Consider the following 15,527-nt stretch of genomic DNA (forward strand, 5'->3'; position numbering starts at 1 on the left):
TTATCCCAGTCTTTCTTTAACAATTCATCTTTGTCCATGAATCTTGGTGGTTTGGCTGATGATGTTGTTATCCCAAGTGTTCAATGAGGGTGTTGTGACCTGTAGCAGTGATGAATGTCACATAAACCAGATACATCTGTCAGCCTGATGATCTTTCGAAACTGCTGAGGAGGTATTATGATCGCTGAACCCTTGAAAGACTGAGGTCATCTGCCCAGGGTCATGGAAACAGCATACATCAGTGCCTTTGTTCCCTTATCGGCTATCTCGCTCTGAGACACTAGCGGGTCCTTTCTCGCATAGACCTTAAATAGACATTCGGACCTTGATGGACTGTTGATTGTTCGTGCTCCATTAGGTATGGTGACATGGCCCCACGTCTAAATCAATGATTGTCAATAACTGTGTTTGGTTTGTAGGAGGCCTTACTTAGCTAGGCCTTTTGGGGACATGTTTCATGCAAGCCTTGCGGTTTTCTGTTATTCAAAGCAGAGGTCTATATCAGATCGCCCTGAGTCCTGTCTGCGGGTGAACAAGGAAAATAAGGAGCAGATCGCCCTGAGTTGTACCTGGTTGTCCAAATTGGGATTATGCCAAGTCCACAGAATCCCATTCTGTCCTGGGGGTGGGGGAGGTGTCGGGTTAAACTTTGGATCCTTTATGGGGATAGGGCAGGGGGGTGAGCCTCGGTAGTGTGCTCTTTCGGAGGGTCGGTGCAAACACGATGGACTGAATGGCCCCCTCCTACACTATAAGGATTCTATGAATTCTCTATGGATTCTATGAAATATGGGGCTATGACCCCCACGCCAGCGTACAAATGTTTCACTCCGGTGTTTCCTATAAAAAAATCATCCAATTCACTCGCCTGCAGGGGGCTGGCAGGGACCCAGAGTGATTCATACAGTTTAGCTGCGGATACGGGCCCCCGCACTTCTGGTTTGGAGTTTGCACATGCGCACGGCGGCGGTCTCTGCGCCTTGGCCGACTCAGACAGCGGAGGCAGCTGAAAAATGTAGGATCCCCGATCGGCCACACGCCCGAAGATCTGACCGCCCCGATCTGTAACCTGGCCGCCTATAAGGCCCCCCCCCCCCCCCCCCCCCCCACCCAGTGTCTGATCCCCCCGCCACCCCACCAGGGCGGCAGTGGACTGAGTCCGCGGCCGCCAACGAGCTTCCCGAACGGCGATGGGTGGTTAGAACCACCCCATCGGGAACTCGGCCGGTCGGGAGCGGAGAATCGCTGCGCGGGCCTCTGGCAATGGCCCCCCCCCCCCCTCGGCCGGTCGGGAGCGGAGAATCGCTGCGCGGGCCTCTGGCAATGCCCCCCCCCCCCCCAGCCGCGAGGAGTACTCCGCGAACTCACCGACTCTCGGGTCCCGGAGAATCGCCGGACGGGCGCCGGGCCTGATTTCGGCGTGGAATTGGATTCTCTGCCTCCACGCCAAACACGGGGCTGCAGAGAATCCAGCCCCTTGTCTCATTCTTTCAGTTGGAAGTTCAAACTTCTTTTTCAAGTTTATTGGTCTCCACCTGGATTGTACCAAAATAATATAAAATACCCCTGGCCTCCCCTTCCCATCTCCCCCAACCACCCCTGAGCTGACCAAAAGGCTGTTTATTAGTTCAAACCTGAAATATAACCAGATGGAATTTACCTCCGAGCAGGGTGCATTTTTAATTAGCGTGGCATCAATACAGCCATTAGTTATTTGCAGCTGATTCGCAGCAGTGACTATGTTTCTGTGTGATGCGCGATCAATTACACTCAAGCTGAAGTGATTTCATAACTGAAGGCTTTAATCGACTAGAACTTGTTCCCCAGCAGCTTCGGTACAGAAATTGAAGGCTGCTGGGACGGCACCGGTTCTTATACTCCGCCCGTCGGGGCGGAGCTATGTATCAACAGCCAATGATAAACTCCTAGGTTTAACCAATGGTCATCAGCCTCTTCGGTATCGCAATACCTGATAATACCACATTGCGTCCATGTGCCTACGGGACATAGACAAAGAAAATGCTTGTAGCCATAGCTCCCAGCTATAATCCCGTTTGAACTGTCTTTCCTCAGGGAAAGTGTAGGGGTGATAAGGGGAGGGCAGGGGGAAACACATCCGAACATGAAGCAAGGAGAATCTCACGTCCAGAACAGCGCATATCCTTTGAGGAGAGATGTAAACCCTTTGAGGATGGATGTAAGAGCCCTGGACAGAAATGCCCCAGCATTGTACACGCAGCAGCTCAGCAACCAGTCAGCAAGTCTTTTTGATATCATGTTTTATTGCTTAAAACAGTATAAATAGCTGTTTGGACTGTGGACACAAAGGACTGCCTGCACACACGACAAAAGCATTTTACATTAGCAGGCCTCAGGGCCATCTTTCTGCTGTGATGAAGACATTAACTCCAGCCAGTTGCACATCAATTCCGTGCAGGCACCAGTTATGTTTTTATAGCTCATTGCGCCCCACACATGTTATTCATCAGCATTGAGCTTGATTATGCCTTGAGCCCCAGCCTGAAATTCAGGAATGTCTTGGGATGTTTTCAACACATGACAGGGCTACATTACTGTCGAATGTGCAGAACCAACATCCTGATGGGTCCCAAAGGTCAAAACAATAATTATCAGATGAACATTTCCACTGCCTTCAGCGTTGACTTTGAGCCAGTCGTGCAACAGGGTTCATTCAAACTGGCAAGTACTCAAACACACACATGCCACAAGGTCAACGACAAATGCTTTGCGTTGAATCACATTGGAGGAGCTCACACTGTAGACACAAGGCTAATGTTTCCATCTCGCTTCAATGCGGCTACACATAATAATCTTTAGTATTGTCACAAGTAGGCTTCCGTTACTGCAATGAAGTTACTGTGAAAATCCCCTAGTTGCCACACTCTGACGCCTGTTTGGGCACACAGAGGGAGAATTCAGAATGTCCAATTCACCTAACAGCGTCTTTCGGGACTTGTGGGAGGAAACTGGAGCGCCCGGAGGAAACCCACGCAGACACGGGGAGAACGTGCAGACTCCGCACAGACAGTGACCCAAGCCGGGAATCGAACCTGGTACTCTGGTGCTGTGAAGCAACAATGCTAACCACTGGGCTACCGTGCCGCCCATTTGTACTTTATTGTAAAAGCTGCTTTATGTGTCTAGAATAAAAATGCCCACCTACCGAGGCAAATGTATAACGAGCTACAACATTTGAAAGATTCTGCTGCAGCATTTTTCCCTGTTGTGTGTTGACGTACAAATTGAAGAATGGATATTCGTAACGGACAAAAGTCTCAGCCTTGTACACTTGTACACTGCTGCCGCCAGAATAGCTCCGTCTTGTATCAGAACAAGCATCGGGCATTCTTCAAATCCCATCACACAGAAAGAATGTTACTAAAGTTTCAACCGTGGTCAAAAGGTAGAGAGCCCCCTGGTCCAGGCCACTGCTCCAAGCGAAACGTTCTCTGAATTTCCATGGGGTCCTCCAGATCTCTCTCCATTATTTCAGTGGAAACTCTGGTGGAACAGTAGGAATTCTTCAGGGATTTCCCTCCAATTCTCGAGTGAACCCCCCCCCCCCCACAATGGAGATTTCAGGTGATAGATTTCATTGTCTTGTTAGAGTTCATCTGGTAAAAACCTTGTATACACTGCTACTGCCACACATCTAATGCCTACCAAATTGTGTTCAAATGGAACTTTTTAAAGTATTCATTGGTGCGTATGCAAGGAGTGAATTCGCTGTGTTGTGTCATTCTTCATTATATATGGGCAGCACGGTAGCACAGTGGGTAGCACTGTTGCTACACAGCGCCAGGGTCCCGGGTTTGATTCCCGGCTTGGGTCACTGTCTGTGCGGAGTCTGCACGTTCTCCCCGTGTCTGCGTGGGTTTCATCCGGATGCTCCGGTTTCCTCCCACCAGTCCCGAAAGACGCTGTTAGGTGAATTGGATATTCTGAATTCTCCCTCTGTGTACCCGAACAGGCGACTGGGGGCTTTTCACAGTAACACTCATTGCAGTGTAAATGTAAGCCTACTTGTGACAATAAGGATTATTATTATTTTTATTCCCCAAGCCCAATGGAAAGTATCATTGATTTATTTTAGCCGACTAGGTAGAGCTCGCACCCTAGGTACGTCTAGCACAGGTGGAAGAGTCGGAAACATGAGGCGCAGTTGGCGATCTCAAGCTTAAGCTGCGTATCACCCACAGCGATCTTCTGCTGGCCTCATGGAACTCTCAATGCCAGCTGACCAACCTCTCCAATAATGGGATGACCTGCATGTCTTGATCATGCTTAGAGACCCCCCCCCCCCCCCCCCCCCCGTGTAGGGAAGCCCAGACATCTTCCACAAGGCAATATTCTCCAGGTGCCCCCCCCCCCAACACCATCCCCACCCCTCTGCCATCTCTACCCCTACCTCCCGCACTCCCCTGTCATGAAAAGCTCAGCACGTGGGCAATGAGATGGAAGGTCAGTAACTTCAACCCACCTTCCCTCATTTGTGTCAGAATGTTCCCTCACAATGACCGGTCTCCTTCCACAAAGAGCTCCTTCCTTGGAAGGCGTCAGTGAATCAGTTTTTTGTACTTTGTTAGGCCCCTTGTTCCGCACTGTAACCAATCACTGTTTGTCGATGTACCATTTGTCAATGCTCTCTGTTGATTAATCATTTTGTCTATCATGTACGTACTGTGTACGTTCCCTCGGCCGCAGAAAAATACTTTTCACTGTACTTCGGTAGATGTGACAATAAATCAAATCAAATCGCAAAGGGTATTGTATTAATATCCATTTTTGATGTGGGTGTTGTTGGCTCGGCCAGCACTTCCAGGTGATGGGGTTCCCATGTATCTGCTGCCCTTGTCCTCCTAGATGGCAGCAATCGTGGGTTTGGAAGGTGCTGCCTCGGGAACTTAGTTGAGTTCCTGCATTGCACCTTGTACATGGTACACACTGCTGCTACTGTGCAGTCTGAGAGGGGTGGCAATCAAGCGGGGCTGTTTTGTCCTGGATGGTGTCGAGCTTCTCGAGTGTTGTTGGAGCTGCACTCATCCAGAAAAGTGGAGAGTATTCCATTACACTCCTGACTTGTGCCTTGCACAAGGTGGACAACCTCTATTGATTTAGGAGGTTAGTTACCCACCACAGGATTCCGAGCCTCTGACCTGCGGTGTAAAGGGAATTTGTTCTACTGTTTAATCTGAATCTCTCAGTGTGATTAATATGGTCTGGCAGCAACCTCCATTTTAGACTTTGGCATGAGCCATAGCTTCTGATGTTGAGGGGTAAAGCGGGGGCATGTAGGGTTTCCCCAGAAGTACAGCATCCTGGTTTGAAATTATTCAACCCTTTAAGACACTCCTTAAAACCTACCTGTCTGATGAGCCTTTTGGGTGCCTTTTCTCGTATCTTTCTTCACCGTTCAAAGACGCTATATACATGCACAATGTAAATGCGTAAGAAACTACAGAGAGTTGTGAACACCACTCAGTCCATCACATGAACCTGCCTCCCATCCATTGACTCCATCTACACCTCCCGCTGCCTGGGGAAAGCGGGCAGCATGATCAAAGACCCCTCCCACCCGGCTTACTCACTCTTCCAACTTCTTCCATCGGGCAGGAGATACAAAGGTCTGAGAGCACACACTGACAGATTCAAAAACTGTTTCTTCCCTGCTGTTACCAGACTCCTGAATGACCCTTTTATAAACTGATCTGATCTCTCCACACATCTTCTCTACTGAGTAGTACTACACTCCTGTATGCTTCACCCGATGCCTGTGTCTATGTATTTACATAGTGTATTTCATGTTTGCCCTATTACATATTTTCTTTTCATGTACCGAATGATCTGTCTGGACTGTACGCAGAATGCTTTTCACTGTACCTCGGTACACGTGGCAATAAACAAATCCAATCCAAATTGTTGTTGCTGTGGGCAAACAATAATCAATGTTTTCTTTGTCTTTTGTTTAAAATTGATGCCACGCACTGAATTTAAAGTTTAAAATGTGTCTCATTCTCTGCAGGATAGCTACCTCTGAAAAGGGATATGTTACCATTGGGCTGAGTGTGAGCACGGGCACTGGACATTCCTCGATGCCCCCCAAAGAGACCAGCATTGGAATCTTGGCAGCTGCAGTGTCCAAGTGAGTGAGAGACGGCTACATGGCTCGAAATAACTTCATTCTCTTTCAATAGCTTTACTCCAATGTGTATTTTTCTGTGATGTTTCCTTCCCTGTGTAATGTCCTCAGTTTCCTGTCACAATCTACTTTCTTCGTAACGTAGTGAGCAGGAAATGATACGTTCATGTTTTAAGTGAAGAAAGCTCTCACGTTTGAAGGCACTCTATTCTCTCTTAACAGTTCACTCTTGGTCTCAGTACAGCCTTCTATCTCCTGATGGAAGGTTGCTTAGACTTTAGTGACATTGACTAACTCCATCCTTACCTCACACCCAAAAAATGTGATGCCTGTTTGGTCACCTCCTGACTCAATTTCTCCCAACGTCCAATTCACCAGCTTCCTAGCCTCGGGATTCCACCTTCCACAAAACCCATCTGCACCCTGACTCATTCGAAGTTCCACTTGTTCTTTACCACTGTTGCATACTGGCTCCCCGTCTCCCAATACATCCCAGTTCACCCTCACCCGCAAATAACTCAATGACCTGGCCCCGTTCTACCTCCCATACATTTTCTATACTTGCATCCTATCACAAGGCCTTCAGTAATTCAACTTTGCCCTCCTGTATAATTAACATTCATGCCACGCAGGTATTAGGCAATGGCCATCTCCAACAAGAGAGGATCGCACCATCCCCCCTGTCATTCAGTGGCATTACCATTATTGAATCCTCCACGATCAACACCATGGGAGCTACCATTGCCCAGAACCTGAGCTAGACTACCCATATAAATACTGTGGCTACAAGGGCAGGTCAGAAGCAAGGAATCCTGTAGCGAGTAACTCACCTCCTGACTCCATAAGTCCATAAGACATATGAGCAGAAATAGGCCACTCGGCCCATCGAGTCTGTTCTGCCATTCAATGGGATCATGGCTGATATAATCCTCAACTTCACTTTCCCGCCTTATCTCCATAACCCTTGATTCCTTGACTAATGAAAAATATCTGTCTATCTAAGCCTTGAACACGCTTAACAACCCAACCTCGACAGCTCGCTACGGTAAAGAATTCCACAGATCCAGTCCCCTCTGGGAGAAGAAATTCCTCCTCATCTCTCTTAAATGGACGGCCCCTTAGTCTTTAATTATGCCCTCTGGCCCGAAACTCTCCCACAAGAGGAAACATCCTCTCACTATCTACCCTGTCAACCCCGCTGAGAATCCTGTGTGTCAATAAGGTCACCTCTCATCCTTCTAAACTCTAATTAGTACAGGCCCAACATATCCAACCTCCATACCCGGGATCAACCGAACAAACCTTCTCAGACTGCCTCCAATGCCAGAATATCTTTCCTTAGGTAAGGGGACCAAAACTATTCACATTCCAGGTGTGGTCTAATTAGCATCTTGTATAGTTTGAGCAGAACATCCCTATTTATATACTCCATTCCCTTTTTTAAAAAGGCCAATGTTGCATTTTCCTTCCCAATTACCTGCTGAACTTCATGTTAGTCTGTTGTGATTTATGCAAGAGGACCCCCCCAAATCCCTCCGTGCTTCAGCTTTCTGCAGTCTCTCTTCATTTAAATAATATTCAGCTCCTTTATTCTTCCTACCAAAGTGCATTTTCCTACATTACATTCCATCTGCCAAGCTTTTGCCCACTCACCTAACCTGTCTATATTGCTGTGTAGACTCTTTGTGTTATCCTCACCACTTTCCTTTCCACCTCCCCGAAGCCTGTCCACCATCTGCAAGGCGCAAATCAGGAGTGTGGTGCAATACTCTCCATTTGCCTGGATGAGCGCAGCTCCAACAACACTCAAGAAGCTCTACGCCATCCAGGACAAAGCAGCCCCGCTTGATTGGTACCCCTTCCACAAACATTCACCCCTCCAAAACCGACAAAGAGTGGCAGCCATGTGTACCATCTGCAAGATGCACTGCAGGTGCCTTCGGCAGCAGTTTCCAAACCCATGGCCACTACCATCTAGAAGGACATGGGAACCCCACCAACTGGAAGTTCCCCTCCCAGCCACTTACCATCCTGACTTGGAAATGTATCACCGTTCCTTCACTGTCGCTGGGTCAAAATCCTACATCCCAAGTGGCTAAGACCAAACCTTTCTTAAAAGGGACACTCACATGATATATATAAATATAAGTTGTTGAAAAGGCAATAATTGAGTCGAAGGTTATCAGGCTGGAATGTAGATGCGAGGCCACTCTCAGCTAAGCCATGGCCATATTGAATAGTGGTGCTGGCTTGAGGGGCCGAATGGCCTATTCCTGATTTGTATGTTCCCGTTAGTGTTGCAATCTCTCAAATCATCAGCTCTGCTGGTTTACGTCCACAATGCAGCATCGAAAATGAACAGATGTCTATAGTTTAGTGTAAGAATGTTGTGTCATTCAAGGGGGAGGAGGGGTGAAGGGGGATGGGGGTGGGGGGGGCAGAAACCACAGTAAAGAATCAAAGCCCCGTGAGGAACTGGATCTCCAGCTGTGGAATGAGAAGAATGATTAGCGGGTCAAGGATCAGCATTCACAGGCCCCTGCTTGTGCTCTTTAAAAACGTTTCATTCTAAATTCTGTCGCTCTCTCAGAGTGTGCTTTACAATGCAGTGAAAGACGGGGATTAAAAGCAAAGCTGAATGCTTAAAAAGCCCTGATCTTAAATCAGCCTGGGTTGAGGCCAAGTCGAATGGCAAACTGACTGCCCATCTGTAGAAATACCTGGCTTCTACACCATCCCACACAGCACGCATGAGGCTGTCGATTGATGCCTGGACCTCACCCCCAGGCCTGTACTGGGCTTCTCAAGCCTGACAGGGAGCTGCCGCAGGTCGAGGGTCAGGAGGAGGACTTCAGACACCAGGAGGTCTGGAGGACTGGTCTCAAGCAGTCGGATGGGGTGGGCAGGTCAGGAGTGCATCACAGTAGGGAGAATATAAGGAAGCTCGAGCAGCGGTATTCCAGGGCTCTTTGGGGGCTCTCCCCAGTCCTATATAGAAAACAAAAACATTTTTCAGGACTTGCTTTCCTGGGCCAGTTCTGGGTCCGGCACTTGCTGCCTCATCAGGCTGGCGAGGAAGACGTAACGGCCTCCCCACTCAGGCCTGAGGTGGTGAAAATTGCCTTACAGCCCAGACTGCATAATTAAAGCAGAACTGCCCACACGATTGAGATCCACACAAAACTAGGAGGTTAAAATTGCATTCCGGTAGGGGGTAAGTCGCTGCCGTAATTTGAACTGCCGGCCACCTGGTTTCTGCTGGGTTAAAATCAGGCCTTCCAAACTCCATTAAGTCCGTAGGCTCAGATGCCTGCTTAAGGTACACGTGGATGAGCTGCATGGAGCGCAGTGAATGAGCTCTAGCACTGGCCTTGAACATCCCAGAAATTCTTCCCCACGCCTTTCCTGAACAGCCCGCACATGGAGCTGATCATTTGGGCAGGTGGAATGGGGAAGCACAGGATCAGTAGCTAGTGGCCTTTTGCTGCCTGCCTCAGTCCCCCCCCTGACACCAGGTGCCTCCAGATTGGCATCAAAGGTGATCCGTGTCCCTTCAGCTAGTTAGCAGACTATCTGGTTCTCTGTTCCAAATGTAGACAATTACAGTTGTCAGAGATCATCTACTGCTTCCATAGAATCCCTACAGTGCAGAAGGAGGCCATTCGGCCCATCGAGTCTGCGCCCACCCTCCGAAAGAGCACCCTACCGAGGCCCGCACTTCCGCCCTATCTCTGTAACCCCACCTAACCTGAACATCTTTTGGCCACTAAGAGGCAATTTAGCGAGGCCAATCCACCTAACCTGCACATCGTTGGACTGTGGGGGGAAACTGGAGGAAACCCACGCAGGCACGGGGAAAACGTGCAATCTCCACACAGACAGTGACCCGAGGCTGCAATTGAACCCGGGTCCCTGGCGCTGTGAGGCAGCAGTGCTAACCACCATGCTGCCATTTGACACATCACTGCTGGTGTTCTTGCCGTACTTATGCTACAGCAGGAACATTACCTGCCCTTTCTTAAATCATTGTGCTGATGTGGCTGGCAATATAAAGAGATAATTTGGCACCCTTTGAAACTCATTAGCATAACAAATCCATGAAGCAACTTATTACGAAAATAACATTGCAAACCACTTGAATGGCAAAAAGAAATACTTGCATTTACATAGCACCTTTCATGGCTGTAGGACATCCCGCAGTATTCCACATTCAATGAAGCACTTCTGAAGTGTAGCCATGTAGCAATGTAGAAAAAAGAGCAGCCAATCTGCAAGCAGCCTTCTTGCCAAAGAGCCATATGATACTGACCCAATCGTCTGTTTCTGTGGTTTTTACTGGGGGCTAAATATTGGCCGGGACACCAGGGGCAACTCCCCTACTTTTCTTCAAAGGAGTGTCATGGAATCTTTCACATCTGCCTGAGAGAGCAGAAGGGGCCTTGATTTAATATCGCATCTGAAAAACAGCACTCTAACAGTGCAGCACCCCTTCCATACGGCACTACAATGTCAGCTTTGACTCTCATACGTAAGTCCTGGAGTGGGCCTTGAACCCACAACTGCCTGGCGAATAGGCAAAAGTCCTCATTGAACCGTGGCTGACACATATGGCTAAAACTCCAGCCAATCCATAAAATACATATAGCTAACCAAAGTTTTTATTGTACCAATATTTCAAAACTTTGATATAATGCTGTAGGATGCAACAATACAATCAGTTGGAATTGTAGAGCTACTTGGATGCTTTCCTCGTTGATTAAAAATGCAGACGCGTGAAGTTACCTTCTACACCGTCAGGATTACAAGGCTCGAGATTCCTAAACATTGAGAAATTCGAAGCAGAGAAGGGTTCACAAATATTTATAAACGTACTTTGTACTAACGACTAAAACTATTTCTCTTCATCTCCAGATTGGAAAATAACCCAATGCCCAGGATGTTTGGGCAAGGGCCAGAGAGTGGGCTGTTTGAACACCTGAGTTCTCAGGTATGATTGCTCGGGAATGGAATCATTCCTTCATGCTTCAAACCGGAACATTCCTGTATTGTGCTTTATTACATGGACAGAGTGATGCAAATACAGCTTTAGAGTTATTGTATTTTTAGGAGGTTTTGTACAACCATCCTGGAAGAAAGGCAATGTGTAAAACAGCTGGTCTGTTAACTACCCCAGATATTATCATTAGCCTCTTATGTTAGCAGATGGGAAGTGAGGAGGGGGAAGTGGTGATTAAACCATTGAAGTTGACCTCCACTTGGCCGAAAGCAATGAGATGATGAAAGACAATCCTCAATTCTCATGGTTGAAATGTCACTGAACTTTCATTCTTGTCCAAGTTCCAGTTAGTTTATCTTAGGCATCACCACATGGATACCCATATGTCGTGCAGTAATTTGTTTTCAGAATGACTTGCCTGTACTTTGATCTGCTGAGTTGAGATAGATGAAGTGAACTGAGGTGTGTTGGGATTATAAACCTCAACGACGACAGGTTGACCCTAATGGCCTGCTGCTGTGCTAGATATTCTGTATTATTCCATATCACGGGGTTTCCCCTGGATCTCCAGTTCCTGCTCTGATTGCCAGTAGCTACTATTTTTTAAATTAATTTTGGAGTGCCCAATTATTTTTTTCCAATTGAGGGACAATTTAGCATGGCCAATCCACCTAACCAGCACATCTTTGGGTTGTGGGGGTGAGACCCACGCAGAGACGGGTAGAACGTGCAAACCCAGAACGGACAGTGACCCGAGCTGTGATCGAACCTGGGTCCTCAGCGCCATAGGCAGCAGTGCTAACCACTGCACCACCGTGCCACCCCACAAATAACTATTTTAAGGCAGCAAAGCTAATCTGTCGTTTTATTGCCCACACAGTATTTAACTGGAGGTGCAGTCATAAGATTTGACCCTATATGTTTTTTTATACAGCTGAATTACTGTGAAAATCAAATAGCCTAACATTATTTCTATATCCTCTGGGGTTTTTTTGTAAACACTTAACAATAAATACACTTGATTGTTAATTTTAGCCTGAATAATATTGTAGGACTGCTCATGTGGAAAGGCGAATGCAATGGACCGCTCCGTAGTTTCCAATGTCAAAATGCTATGGTAACAAGACTGCTGCTAGATCTGCGTGCTATTTTAAATATTCGTTCATGGGAGATGGGCGTCGCTGGGCTGGGTCAGCATTTATTGTCCATCTCCAATTGCCCTTGAACTGAGTGTCTCGATAGGCCATCTCAGTTAAGAGTCAACCACATTGCTGTGGGTCTGGAGTCACATGTAGGCCAGACCAGATATGGAGGGCCGATCTCCTTCCCGAAAGGACGGACATCAGCGAATCAGATGGGTTTTTGCACCAATGGATGATAGTTTCATCATGATTCATCATTATTGAGACTATCTTTTGATTCCAGATGTAGGGATTGAATTTAAATTGCACCGGTTGCCAGGAATTTGAGCCTATGTCCGTAGAGCATTAGCCTGGGTCTCTGAATTACTAGTCCAGTGACATTATCACAACACCACCATCTCCCTTATCCTGGGCGGGATTCTCCGATATCGGTGCGATGTCTGCCGACCGGTGCCAAAAACGGCGCAAATCAGTCCGGCATCGCGCCGCCCCAAAGGTGCGGAAGTCTCCGCATCTTGAGGGGCCGAGCCCTCACCTTGAGGGGCTAGGCCCGAGCCGGACTAATTTCCGTCCCGCCGGCTGGCGGGAAAGGCCTTTGGTGCCCTACCAGCTGGCGAGGAAATGACTTTGCCGGGCGGCGCATGCGCGGGAGCGTCAGCTGCTGCTCACGGCATCTCTGCGCATGCGCAGTGGAGGGGGTCTATTCCGCCTCCGCCATAGTGGAGACCATGGCGAAGGCGGAAGGAAAAGAGTGCCCCCACGCAACAGGCCCGCCCGCGGATCGGTGGGCCCCAATCGCGGGCCAGGCCACCGTGGGGGCACCCCCCCGGGGCCAGATCGCCCCGCGCCCCCCCCAGGACCCCGGAGCCCCGCCTGCGCCGCCGTATCCCGCCGTCCCAAAGGTGGTTCAATCCACACCGGCTGGTGTGGGTTGACAGCGGCGGGACTTCGGCCCATCGCGGACCGGAGAATCGCCGGGGGATTGCCGCCGATCGGCACGGCGCGATTCCCGCCCCCGCCGAATCTCCGGTGGTGGAGAATTCGCGACACGGCGGGGGCGGGATTCACGCCGGACCCTGGCGATTCTCCGACCCGGTGGGGGGTCGGAGAATCGCGCCCCCTATTCGTGTCAGTCAGTTTGTGTGTTTCTCACACAAAAAGGTTTGGAATTCAGATCACCAGTGTACAACAACTGAGTATATAATGTTCAATAGCAGCCCTAGATTGTGCCCAATATAGCCTCTGAGTGTCCCCTCATTGGTAATGTGAGCACTGACTCCACACATCAATGACAAATAACGTTCGTTTGATGATGCCACTTCTTCATGGAACACATGAGTGAATCCACATTCATTGAGCTGTGACTCTGCCCACGCACTGAGCTGTGACACCAACACACAGTGCGTGAGTTCAGGAAGAAATCTGGAGCAAATTTTACAGATTGGGATCACCTTATGGAAAAGTGTATTTTTTTTTTGCGGTTAAGGGATGTCTAGGATGGCCATTATGCCCTCAAAGTTTACAGTGCTGCAGGGCTGCGCAGAAGCAGATGTTAGCTGTGCTGCTCCCTGACAAGGTGAGACCCTGATATCATCGAGCGCAGGCACTCCCCAGAGTAATGGACGATAAACCAGTTGCCACAGACCTGCCATCGTGCAGACCCCCCACCTATTTGTTAAGTGTTTGTTTTTGGTTTAATGGGACTTGAGAGAAAGAAAACAAAGGAAAATAATAAGTTAACATCCGGCTGAAACACCGGGGGTTGAATTTTCATCAAATTTCTCCTAATCTTATTCCACGCTTTAGAAACTCAGCGAAGCAGCACCATCTGTGGGTGGTTTTCAAGGCTTACTTTGATCTTCCATCAAACGCAAAACACAGCAAGCAAGTTCCATTTTTCTCCTCCAATAGCTTTCTTTTCCTTCCATTTATTTAATTTTCGCATTGACGTGGGTTCTCGGCATCGTTAGATTTTGGAGTTTACTCGTGTTGTGCAATATCAGAGCTGCAAACATTTCGGCGAGAAGTGTAGATCCATTTTCTGCTGGAACCTGGCATGTTACCACGTGGGACTGCGTTAGGAATTGGCTGACTTGAAGCAGATTAGAGTGAACCGCAGAATGTTGAAAATTAGCTCGATGAAAGTCTTGGGATTATGAATGCTCTTGCTGATTGCCTTATCTGTACCGAAAACCCACAGTCTGAAACATACTGCATTCCTCTTGAGATTACGCTCCGAATACATGCGGATGTTTTAAACTGACTCACATTAAGATCAAAAGCAATATTTTCTATGAACAGCAATCTCCATATTTTAAAATTCCAAATTGTTCGCATGTTCTTCCAGGCAAACTGCAATTCACAGCTGGGCACCAAATGCTTGTGTCCAGGGCATTTCTTTTTGTGAATAATGATAGGAAATGTTTATGCAAACACTAAAGCACCGGATCCTCAATCCTGGCTCGTTCAATATGTTTTTCATCCCGGCCTACACACACCTTGCAACCAGAGATTAAGGCCCACCTTTTGCTCCCGGGTCAGGTGCACAGTGACTGGAGAATTCCCGGCACTGTGTCCACAGTATGTGCTGCATAGTAGAAATTGAAATGTTCAATTGGGGTAGCACAGTGGTTAGCACTGCTGCCTCACAGCGCCAGGGACCCGGGTTCGATTCCCGCCTCGGGTGACTGTCTGGTGGAGTTTGCACGTTCTCCCCGTGTCTGCATGGGTTTCTCCGGGTGCTCCGGTTTCCTCCCACAGTCCAAAGTTGGCCATGCTAAATTGCCCCTTAGTGTCCAAGGATGTGCAGGTTATAGGGGGATAGGGCGGGGAGTGGGCCTAGGTAGGATGCTCTTTTGGAGAGTCAATGCAAATGCGATGGGCCAAATAGCCGCCTTGTGCACTGTAAGAATTCTATTCTATATCTTGGCATCTTAGTACATTATTTTTCAAGATATTACAATCCTTGTTACATATTTGCCTTATTTCGCTCTTCTATCATCCTGACCCCAGTTCTCATGATTCATTTACCTCCGATTACTATCCTCTTAATACGCAGAGTAGAACTTTTTGTTCTACTGAAATGTAAATTTAGTTTCAATAGCTTACGGAAGCTCACATCTGCTCCGCTCCTGATGACTACGGCATTATCAACTGGGAGGGTGCAGAGTGACACCAAACAAAACAAGATGGGCCACGACTTCAAACAAGCCAAAGAGGTCACTCGAGC

At 48.2% G+C, this 15,527-nt stretch overlaps 1 protein-coding gene across 3 annotated transcripts in view; it reads left to right on the forward strand.

Annotated features, from left to right (window-relative positions):
* Positions 1–15,527, forward strand: part of LOC140393703 (N-fatty-acyl-amino acid synthase/hydrolase PM20D1-like) — a 96,212-nt gene that overhangs the window by 45,669 nt on the left and 35,016 nt on the right. For all 3 annotated transcript variants that reach the window (XM_072480001.1, XM_072480002.1, XM_072480000.1), the window contains 2 exons: positions 6,044–6,163; positions 11,072–11,147. In XM_072480001.1, coding sequence (XP_072336102.1) covers positions 6,044–6,163; positions 11,072–11,147 — 196 coding nt within the window. The remainder of the gene's footprint in view (positions 1–6,043; positions 6,164–11,071; positions 11,148–15,527) is intronic.

Source organism: Scyliorhinus torazame, chromosome 17 (genome assembly GCF_047496885.1).
Source record: "Scyliorhinus torazame isolate Kashiwa2021f chromosome 17, sScyTor2.1, whole genome shotgun sequence".
Classification (NCBI taxonomy): domain Eukaryota; kingdom Metazoa; phylum Chordata; class Chondrichthyes; order Carcharhiniformes; family Scyliorhinidae; genus Scyliorhinus; species Scyliorhinus torazame.